The sequence below is a fragment of the Pinus tabuliformis genome, chromosome 9 (assembly GCF_031772625.1).
Source record: "Pinus tabuliformis cultivar Carrire ecotype Pingquan chromosome 9, CPIR1, whole genome shotgun sequence".
NCBI classification, from domain to species: domain Eukaryota; kingdom Viridiplantae; phylum Streptophyta; class Pinopsida; order Pinales; family Pinaceae; genus Pinus; species Pinus tabuliformis.
Window position 1 is genome coordinate 109,777,928 of NC_142307.1, and position 11,778 is coordinate 109,789,705.

At 37.1% G+C, this 11,778-nt stretch overlaps 1 protein-coding gene across 1 annotated transcript; it reads right to left on the bottom strand.

Annotated features, from left to right (window-relative positions):
- Positions 1-634: 634 nt before the first annotated feature.
- Positions 635-2,424, bottom strand: LOC149147316 (glutamate receptor 3.1-like). Its single transcript, XM_089441794.1, has 5 exons — positions 2,128-2,424; positions 1,754-2,022; positions 1,605-1,636; positions 1,080-1,489; positions 635-955 (listed from the first exon to the last, which is right to left on the bottom strand). Exons 1-5 carry the CDS (start codon positions 2,422-2,424, stop codon positions 635-637), a joined length of 1,329 nt encoding a protein of 442 aa, XP_089297920.1.
- Between the last annotated feature and the right edge of the window lie 9,354 nt (positions 2,425-11,778).

An 11,778-nucleotide genomic window follows, 5' to 3' on the forward strand; every position in this document is an offset into this window, starting at 1 on the left:
CTGCACTGCTGTGCATTTCACTGTTCTGAAATTATTCTTCTTCCTCACGCTGCTGCGTGCTCTCCTCTGCTCTGTGTGATTCTTCAGCTGCTGCTGCTGCTAACATTAAAACAGAACTGTGCGATATTTATATGCTGAAAGATATCTTATTAAAACAATAAAATATTACAAAATATCTTCTAATGTTTATCTCAGAATTTATTGCAGCAAGGCGGTGATGCCTTTATCAAAAACAAGTCGGGTGCAGGGGAATTCAATTGAAACTTTAATGCATATTTATGTGCAAAAATATCGGGCTTGACTTTGATGCACCGATCAGCCTGGAGTATTTACTGTAGATCAGATTCTTGTCCAGTTGTTCATTGTTGCAGTTGGAATTAAATTCCAACAATGTAATGGAAAAATCAGACACAAGTATATTATACTGGAAAAATCAAACACAGCGATATCATATACAGAATAACATTGAATTACGAACTGTCACAATCATTACATACCATGATCACACTCAAAGAATAGCATGTAGTCTTCAACTTGGCCCTTTGCTCCATGATCAAGAAAACAACTCTTTCAACACAGAAGGACATGGTTGGAGAAAAAGAGAGATTAATGTGGACGTAGCCACATAGTTGTGTTACAGTTCCAAGTCCAAGCCTTCTACATGGGCGGATGAGTCTTGGAGAACAGTTTGTGGGGCTACTTTTGAAGCGTTCCATTTCCATCGCGTCAGGTAAATCAATAATGCTACAACTGTAACCAATCCTGATATGACAAAAAGACCCCACACACTGTCAACCTGAATTTGGCCGGATTCCGGCGGAGTATATCCACTGCAATCCTCATGGTAATATGGCAACCAATTTTTTCGTAAGTCATCGAGTGTGCCATTGTCTGCTAGTTCGAGTATTATGTTAGAAATATTCTGTGCCAATTTCTCATGCGTGAGACTAAACGCCTGCGCAGAAGCAAGCGATATCAATGAGATTAGATTAAAAAACCATAAATTAGAAAGGACTGAACATTATGAATAGTAAGTTCCGTAGTGGATGTTTGAATGCTTTTAGCTGAAATCAAATTACAGTGGCATCACTCACAATTCCCCAGTTTTGAGTGGTGAACGATTTTCCAGCAAAGGTGAGGATATTGCAATGTTTTGCCACTAGGGATTCCATGTATGGACGTTCGTCTAGGATGGCACCCACCTTACCAGTAGACAAAACATTAAAATATTCCTCTTCTTTGTTTAAAGGTTTTAGTCTGCGCCCATCAATTTTGAAGTATTCTCTCAACTGTGTTTCGGCGAAGGACCCTTGTTGGAACCCAATATTAACCCTGCTCGCCACCACACTCTGGAAGTCGCTAAGTGTTGGTTCCAAACGTGGGGCTGTTAGAAGAGCCGAGAAGTTCGCCGTATAACACGAGTACAGAGTTCCCGTAACAAAAAGCCACGCTATAACAACTATGCGCCCCATTACAGTCTTAATATCATCTGTTCAGTAGTATTCGCATCATAAACTTTCATTAGTTTACACGTTCCTTACACAGTGAAAAGAAGTTCAATCAGAGAACTGGAGATGTTAAAACTTAGAAAGAGAGCAACTTACTCTGATTTGTGATCAAAGTCGAAAAACTAAACCTGCACATAACGAGAGATTGCTATATTATTTAAGGGATGTGTACTGGATTCCCTATATAGTTAGTTGCCTTTGATAATTTGATAGTTATAGGCCGTGGCATCAACGTTTTTTCTTACCATAGTATGCTTCCAAATTTCCTGCTACCTGAATTCCTTCTGCGCTCTAAAATATAGAGCACCAAGGTTACAGTAATGAAGAACCCGAGTGTTAGTACCCACATTCCAGCGCTGAAAGGCTTCAGAAATGAAAATCCAGAACGAATGTTATCTTCGTTCCTGAGTCGGACTACTGCTACTAGACCAGCATCTAAGACAGCCTGTGTAAACAGTACTTTTTTAGCTCGTGCTGCTGTGATGGTAACGTCCCCTACCACTGCATCAAATTTCTGCATGGAAATTCATAGAAATAAAGATGTTGATTACATGAACGATCTGACAATGTATGAGTTACAGAATTTATTTATTTTTGAGTTGCTGCGACTATTACTAACAACAGAAACACCAGATTTGAATACCCCTAATGTAATGTTTCCAACAAGATCATCGTAGTTAGGCTCAGTAATTCCATCTCCGACTGGGATGTAATGGACGGAGTAATTGAGAGTTTTGATGGCCGCTTCAAACACCTTCACGCAGAATCCCGTGATGTTTGTTGCATCCGCGCCCGTGATGTTTGTTCCATTGGCCGTGAATTTTGTTCCAACCGAAACGAATTCAGTGAACTCCGTCTTCCAAGGCACACCTACTTTCAGTTCGAATGCATGAATAATTGGATGAAAGGAATGCATGCTAATTATAAGAAAAAGGGTCGACGCAAGAAAAACGCTGGATCCCATAGAGCCCATTACGAGGAGTTTCACAATAAGAATCTGCAAATCTTAGACTCGATTGTTCCAAACTAAATAAGTTAGTTTGGGTTGGGTGGATTCAAGCGTTTTCAACTACGCATCAGGATGATCAGGATACCTCAAAAGTCACGTTGGAGACGTGGACACGACATTGAAGTGAAAGTGCTGAGAAGGGCCGTGGATTTGATGGCCGAGCTGAATGAATTTGGACTGTATATGAATGACCAAGTTAATGGATAGTGATAGTAATATCGTAGTTTAATTATTCTATATATTTTTGGGGGGGTGAAATTTTCTCTAACAATGGAATTAGTTGGAATTACTAGTGAATTTTGTAAATTTTTAAGTTAATTCTGAACTAATTCTAATCTCCATTGGGAATTACTAGTTTAATTGGTCAACTCTATAAAATTTGAGTCTAGAATAATTGGACAAAGTTAATAGTACTAGGTTGAGTTAGCGTGCCCTAGATTCTAGATTCTTATCTGTGTGGTGTCACGAATCACGATCATAACTTTCCCTCGCTCCCAGTCCCCAGAATGTGTGTTTCTAGAATACTTGGACAAAGTTAATAGTACTAGGTTGAACAATGTTAATAGTACTAGGTTGAGTTAGCGTGCCCTAGATTCTAGATTCTTATCTGTGTGGTGTCACAATCATAACTTTCCCTCGCTTCCAGTCCCCAGAATGTGTGTTTCTAGAATACTTGGACAAAGTTAATACTACTAGGTTGAGTTAGCGTGCCCTAGATTCTAGATTCTTATCTGTGTGGTGTCACGATCATAACTTTCCCTCGCTTCCAGTCCCCAGAATGTGTGTTTCAAAATTAAAGTGGAACAGTTTGCTCTTCACAGATCTCATAGTCTAATCCCAGCAGAACTATATAACCCTGAAAACTGTTCCAGGATTTCTTCAAATGAAAAAGAAATTCCTCCGTAAATTGGCTATCAAATTCTCGGAACCTTCACCTCTCTGCAGAGACCACGACCTCAAGAATGTGATCATTCAAAGTTCGAAGTTACGGATTGTAATAAAGTTTCTCTCCCTTCTCCAACTCTGTAGGTTGGCTATCAAATTCTCGGAACCTTCCCCTCTATGCAGAGACCACGGCCGGAAGTTACGTATCGTAATAAAAGTTGATTATTCAAAGTTCGAAGTTACGTATTGTAATAGAGTTGTCCATGTAAATCGTAATGGACAAAAAATATAAATACTGACCAGTGTCAGCGGGATCGAAGTACCTTTGTTTTGACATTTTCGCTCAAGAATATTCAACATTGTATCAGGACTTCTTTTATCAGGACTTCCCTTTTGGCATACATGTTAGATGTCTTCAGCGACAAGTTTCCAGGAACGAAAGAGAAATTGTAAAATCCAATTTTTTTTTATTATTATACGATGGGAATTCGGAGATGGACTATTTTACTTGGTAGCTTCATCAATTGGATCATTTGTCAAAGCTTAGTTTTGAATGTGGAATCTGGATTCGGAGATGGAATATTTTTTTATTGATATTTATATTAAAAGTAATTATGGTTTTTTATTTTTTAATTAAATCGAGTAATTAAAAAGAAGTTATATAAAAAAAGTTATATGAAATGAGTTATGTTTTTTGAGCATGTGCTATTGGTAAGTTATAGTCTTGACTCGGGGTAAAAGAATCTATTTATAAGTTAAAAATCTTCATATTAAAATGTGTGTGAATCTCCAATAGCTAAGAATATTTATAATTGATAATAATAATTAATATTTTTTATAAATAATAATAATTTAAAAAAAGTTATAGGTTTGTTAACTTTTGTGTTTTTTGAATCTGGTAGAGCTTTTCTTCATATATCTAAGGTACCATTTAATTTATGTGGCTACACTAGTTAATAGTTTTTTCCAATTTGGTAGAACTTTTCTTCATATATCTATAAGGTAAAATTTCTCCTATAATATATGATTCTATTTCTTTATTGACAACCTTCTAGTATGGTTTAAGTGGTACATTAGTCAAATTTTCAATAATATTATAGCATGGGCATTCTACATCCCCATATGTGGGTAATGTGTGATTTTGTCCATGCTCAACCTCAAGTTCACATATGTACCTTTTAAGATAAAAATAAAATACTTTCTAAATAAAAATACGAAGTCAACTATTATAAAAAATAGTAATGAATAAACATGTTTGGTTAGTTTTAATTATCTTAGTGTCCACTTAGCTTAATGATATTACAACCCATTCTGAAGGAGATGTAAAAATCCTTCCTTCTCACCATTATCCATAAAAAAAAAATATATTGATACTCATATAAAATAACATAATTTTATAACAAATTTAAATAGAGATAAAGTAATTAAGAATAAAAATAAAACTATTATATTTTGACGTGGTTAAAACCTTCAAAGAGGGAAACAGTCCATGGCCTGAGCCAACGCACCCGCTTCAGGAAATTTATTAATAAAAGAATGAAAATTTACATAAGCTTCTCTCATGAACGGGTTAACCTACAAATGACCCTCCATGCTCTTTAAATAGAGATCATGGACCAATCGGGTCGATAATACCTAGGAGAGAATGAACCATTGGATCACTACATATCGTGACCGTCGGATTGTAAGTTACAAAATGTACATAGTAAAGAAACACACTTTACCTAACTCTATACTAGACTAAGTTATACTTAACTATTTCCTATGTGTCGGAATATCCTAACATCCCCCCTTAAGAACAACTTGGGATAGGATTGAAGGATTTACAAATATGACACAATAGGAGAAGGAAGGAGGCAGTAGAGCCCATCCCCCCTTAGTGACAACTTCTTGAACTCCAACCATAAATCGAAGTTTAGTGAACTTCGCCTCTGTGAGAGCCTTTGTAAAGATGTCTGCAACTTGATCATCTGTTGAACAATATTGCACTTCAAGAACATGGTCGTGAATGAGCTTTCTGATGAAGTGCATGTGCAGTTCAATGTGTTTGTTGTGCTGATGTTGGACTGGATCTTTGCATAGCTGAATGGCACTTTGATTATCACACCAAAGTGTAGTCGGATGCTGCTGCTGAAAGCCAAACTTTGATAGGATCTAACGAAGCCACAAGGCTTCCTTACTAGCTTCTACAACACCACGATACTCTGCTTCTGCTGAAGAAAGGGAAATGGCACCTTGTTTCTTGCAAGCCCATGTAATAGGTCCTGAACCAAGAGTGAACACATAACCTGTAGTAGACTTCCGATCATCAGGGTCACCAGCCCAATTGGAACCAGTGAAACCAACCAATAGAGGAGATGCTTCGGCACTGTAATGAATCCCAAACTGAACTGTACCTCGAACATAACGAAGTATTCTTTTAGCTGCTTTCCAATGACTTTCATGTGGGTTTTGCATAAATCGAGCAACAAGGCCAACAACAAAGGAAAGGTAAGGACGAGTATGGGTTAGATACAAAAGTTTTCCTACAAGTTGACGGTATAAGGTAGCATCAACTTCAGGAGAAGTACAAGTGACTGAAAGTTTGACTCCAGACTGAAAGGGAGAAGGGGCTGGCTTACAGTCTTCCATGTGAAAATGGCGTAGAATATCACAGGCATACTTGGACTGGGAAAGGGAAATACCTTCCTTGGATTGCAAGACTTGAAGACCGAGAAAATAATGTAAGTGTCCTAAGTCTGTCATTTCAAACTTCCTTTTAAGGCTAGACTTCACATGGTTTATAAGGTTGGGATCACTACCAGTCAGGATAAGATTATCAACATAAAGAACAAGAATGATAAGAGACTTGCCACTTTCTTGGTGTAGATAGTATTGTCAGAATGACACCTAGAAAAGCCATTTTCTAAAAGAAAGTTATCCATTTTGCCATACCAAGCTCGAGGAGCTTGCTTGAGACCATAAAGGGATTTCTTAAGCCGACATACAAAGCTGGAGTCTGTTTGTATAAAGCCAATAGGTTGTTCCATATAGATTTCTTCATGCAAGTCCCCATGCAAGAAGGCAGATTTAACATCCATCTGATGGACTTCCCATTTGAAAGAAGCAGCAAGGGAAAGAACAAGGCGGATAGAGTTCATTTTGGCAACAAGGGAGAAGGTTTCAGTGTAGTCAATTCCTTCAACTTGGGAAAAACCCTTAGCAACAAGACGAGCTTTATGTTTATCAACTTTCCCATCTGGTCCATACTTGGTTCTGTAAACCCATTTGCATCTGACAAATTTTCGTCCCTTTGGTAGAGGAACAAGATCCCATGTATCATTTTCCAATAATGAATGATATTCTTCATTCATAGCTGCTTCCCAATCTAGATGGCCTGAAGCTTTTGCAAAGGTGTCAGGATCATAATTCACTGAAGCTTGAGCCAGTAAAGAAGAGGCTCTATCAAACTGAGAATGTGTACGTCGCTGATCTGTAGGATCACCGACAAGATCACCTGCTGCATCCCTAGTAGCACGGACCCATTTTGGAAGATGAGGAGCTGAAGGAGGATCCTGAGAAGGTGGGGGGGGATTGTCATCCTTGCTTCCATCATTTGAAGAAGAAATATTTTCAAAAGTAGAAGAGATAGGAAGAGGTGGCACATCCGCCGAACTAGGCTCATAGGCCGATATATTTTCAGCAAACTTTACATCTCTTCTAATGATAACATTCTTAGAATTAAGTGGAATAAGTCTATATCCTTTGACATCTTCAGAATATCCAACAAAAATACATTTTTCACTCTTAGGTTCTAAAGCTTTATGTTTCTCATCTGGAATATGGGCCCATGCTTCACTTCTAAAAACACGAAAGTGACTTACAACTGGTTTAATTGAGCTCCATGCTTCTTCTGGAGTGATATTCTTTAAAACCTTAGTAGGAGTGTGATTTATTATGTAATTTGCACAGTTAATTGCTTCTGCCCAATAATTAAGACTAAGTGCTTTAGATTGAAGCATACAATTAGCCATTTCCTTTAAGGTGCGATTCTTCCTTTCAGCTACACCATTTTGTTGTGGAGTATATGGAACAGTATGTTTCAATTGAATTCCATTCTCAGTGCAAAAGTTGATGAATGTGTTTTTAACATATTATTCGCCATTATCAGATCTTAGATTAAGAATTTGATGTCCAGATTGTTTTTCAACAAAGGCCTTAAAGGCCAAGAACATGTTAAATACTTCACTCTTGAGTTTTAAGAAGTATACCCAAGTGCATCTGGAGAAATCATCAATGAAAGTTAAGAAATACTTGTAGCCAGAGAATTAAGCAACTGGAAGTGGACCACATAAATCACTATGCACAAGCTGTAAAGGGGTTGAGGCATGCCAAGAGGCACGTTTTTCAAAACTGTCCCGATGATGTTTTCTGAGTACACATCCAGAACAAACACCATCTCTGCAAGATACCATTGGAAGACCTGTCACCATATTTTCTTTACATAGATTCTGAAGAGAGCGATAGTTTAAGTGACCAAATCGCTCATGCCAAAGTTTGCTCACTTCATCATTATGAGCAACAAATACCGAGGGAAGATTTGATGACCCAAAGTTGTGAAACTTATACAACCTTGTAGAATCATCAACAATGCCAGTAGCTAAAATTTGTCTAGGATCTCTTAGGTCCTTAATTACAACATCGTGAGGTGAAAATTCAACGATTTTACCTTCACCTGAATGAGTTATCTGATATACAGATAGAAGGTTGTAGGATAAGGTTGGAACACATAATACATCATTAAACTGACATTGTCTATATGAACAGTTCCAGTCCCTACAACACTAAGAGATCTATCATCACCAACATATATATTTTTGGTGTTACAATCATTTAAAGAAGAAAACATGGCTTTTTTTTTTGCCATGTGATAAGAAGCTCCAGAATCAATGAGCCACTCATGAGAATGAGAAGAATAAGATACATTTAGTGCATAGCCAGACCGAGATGCTTGACAACCACATGCAAAAAGTGCCATTCCTGAAGATGAAGTTGAAGTTGAAGATTGCTCCAAATGGATGTTATGCTTCTTCATTGCTGCTTCCAAGGCTTCCATCTTCTTAAAGCATTTGGATTCTAAGTGGCCATCTCGATTACAAAAGTTGCAATGTCTATCAGTCTTCTTCCCTTTGTTTTTATTTGTCTTATCATTTTGCTGAAATGATTTTTCATTTTGAGGCAGAAATTGCTTAGGACCCTTGTTTGGTTTAGGACCATTCCTTTTAGGATACGACTTCTTAGGATTCTTTGAATTTGGTTGCTGCTAGGTGGCTAACGCTTTCTTAGAAGAGTTTCCAAGATGAAGAAGACCAAGGTGTAAGAGTTTTTCTTTTTCTCTTATTAAAGAATCACAAAAGGAATCAAAGGAAGGGGACTTGTAGGCTTGTCCTTGAGAAATGAAGGCTTCTCTTGTAGAATGGAAGGTGGAAACAAACACAGAATAGGCTGGTCCCAACTTAGTAAGAATGGAGTAGATAAGGCTACTATCTTCTTTCTTAACCTTAACACCTTCCAAGAGAAGTCTAAGGGTCTTGAACTTGGACAAAAAATCTTCAATGCAAGAAAAATTATTGGGGTCCAATCTAAGCAATTCATTTTCAAGTTGATGGGCTTTAAGTTCATTTTTAATTCCAAAGACTTTAGTAATCTGTTTCATTGCTTCATCAGGAGTATCAAGTTCTGCAATATGGAATCTAAGATCTGGAGAAATAGACATCCCTATCAACCCACGTCCTTGGTCTTGCCAATTTTCCCATTTAGCTGCCTTGTCTTCATCTTTCGGTTTGGTCTCTTGGCCTGTGGCTATTCTGTAAAGACCTTTACTTCTAAGTGAATCCACAATGTAGGACCACCATTGGAAGTAGTTGGTGCTGTCAAGAATAACTTGGCATGGACTTTCCATTTAAAAAAAAAACTGAAGCTATAGATGCTAAAACTAAGTGTACCAGTGGAAAGATCTCGAAAAATTAGGCTGTTTAAAAAAAACGGTTCTGAAAACGGCTTCCGGATGAAGAAGTTATGGCTTTTTGAAGAAAATTTGATGAAGTCACCGACGAAGTGCGGGAATGTGCGGAAATGAAAAATCCGCCCCCACAAAAAGGAGACTTGAACTCAAGACCTCTACTCTCATAAATTAGCTTTGGACCAAGTGAGCTATACAAAAAGTTTGAGAGAGAGAGAGGGGGGGGGGGGGGGGGGGTTGAAGCTTTGGGTCGCGTGCTTGCTTTGAGAAGGCTCTTTTTCCCTACAAAACAAAAAACAAAAAACCCAACAAGGACATACAAAATAAACGAACCTTGCAGCTCAAAGTTAGCTTTAGCTAGAAACTAAATATTTTCCCCAATGTTTCTGATTTTCCGAGATCACACTAAGGCGCAACGGAAAAGAGCATACGCATGAGAAAAATCCTTCCTTTCTGTTTCTGATTTGCCCAGATCGCACAGAGTCGTGGGGCAAAAAGCATACGCAAAAATGAAAGGTTCAGATCCGGTAATAAAAAAAAGCTAAATAAATCGAAACTGAAATAAACAGAGAGAAAATAACTGTAAACTGCAAATAAACACTATATACCTCCAGATCTTAAAAATGACACAGCTAGGGCTACCAGAAACCTTTTCGCCTGAAACGAAAGGGGTTCCTCACTGGAACAGATGCTCCCAACACAATAGAGCAGTTCTCTCGGCTCGAAAGTAGTAAGAAACAGTAGATCTAGGAAACGACAGTCGGATGTAGTTCTACCGGCTTCAGATTTGGATCACCAACGGACGCGGCCCTCAAATAGCTCAGATGATACCATGTAGGAATTTACAGGGTAAGTTCCTCAGACAGAACACCAAAGGAAACTGCTCACACACAGATCACAGATCAATACACCAGTATTTTGACGTGGTTAAAACCCTCAAAGAGGGAAACAGTCCATGGCCTGAGCTAACGCGACCACTTCAGGCAATTTGTTAATAAAAGAATGAAAATTTACATAAGCTTCTCTCATGAACGGGTTAACCTACAAATGACCCTCCATGCTCTTTAAATAGAGATCATGGACCAATCAGGTGTTAAGCCACGGATCAAGTGTTGGTAATACCGAGGAGAGAATGAACCGTCAGATCACTACATATCATGACCGTCGGATTGTAAGTTACAAAATGTACATAGTAAAGAAACACAATTTACCTAACTCTATACTAGACCAAGTTATACTTAACTATTTCCTATGTGTCGGAATATCCTAACACTTTTGAGTATTAAAAAATTATAATTCTTATATATTTTTTAAATATTTCAATATAAAACTTAAATAAATTATTTGAATATCAATGCCAATTAATTTAGAGAGAGAGTAAAAAAGTTCAATTACTTCCTAAGAAGAAAAATAAAAAGATTCATTCAAATTTTTAATATAAAATTAATATGTTGTATTTAAAATATTAATTAAAAAATCAATGTAACTCATAAATAAAAAAATTCAATATGAAAAATGAAATAATCCCACTATATTACATCTTAGCTTGTATAGGGGGATCAAATATTTTGAGGTGAAAACCATTTTTATAGGGAAAAACTTGAAAAAATGTTTGGATCACTAGAGATTTGACCCCTCTAGGTGCTTATTGCTTGATAGGTATGTGATTACTCTATCTCTTTCTATATGTGTGTGTGTGTGTGTGTGTAGGGATCAAATCTCTAGAGATGAAAACATTTTTCAAGTTTGCACTATAATACACACACACACAGATTAACCTTGGATCTATCAAGCACCGAGACCGATCAAATCTTTAGGGATCCAAACATATTTTCAAGTTTTGCACTGCAAAAATCATTTGCACCTCAAAATATTTGATCCCTCTTGACATGTGCTAGATCATGGTTAAGATGAATCTACATGTGCTAGATCATGGTTAAGATGAGTCTACATTGGTAATATTTATTGAGCTTCACTTACATGTCGAACTAGTTAAATGAACATCCAATGTTAATATACAATAACATAGTATTACAAGAATTTTAAGGGTGGGGTTTGCAACGTTGGGGTGAACAAGAGATATTTATATTGATTATATTAGAAAGACAACAAAAAATGTAAAGATGCCTAATCTATATGTAGAAAATCATTGAAACCTTGCAACTTCTAATAAGAGCAAACTCATCACAAAAGACACAAGATTTCTCTACCAAAAATTTGTGAAAAGAAAACAATGAATAGAAACACAATCACATGTATAACACATAATATATTTGGGGAACCCAACTTGGAAAAACCCCTACTTGCGTATATTGAATCAACTAAGCAATCTGATCTATTACATAGAATATGCTTTAAACCTGAAGCTCCCTTCA

What these genes read in the sequence shown, in the direction of transcription:
- LOC149147316 (XM_089441794.1), bottom strand. Translation starts at nt 2,424, where the DNA reads ATGCATTCCTTTCATCCAATTATTCATGCATTCGAACTGAAAGTAGGT. An exon ending in AAATTTGGAAGCATACTATG is followed by an intron (nt 1,637 to 1,753) that starts GTAAGAAAAAAC and finishes CGTTATGTGCAG; the next exon opens with GTTTAGTTTTTCGACTTTGA. An exon ending in GACTTTGATCACAAATCAGA is followed by an intron (nt 1,490 to 1,604) that starts GTAAGTTGCTCT and finishes ACTACTGAACAG; the next exon opens with ATGATATTAAGACTGTAATG.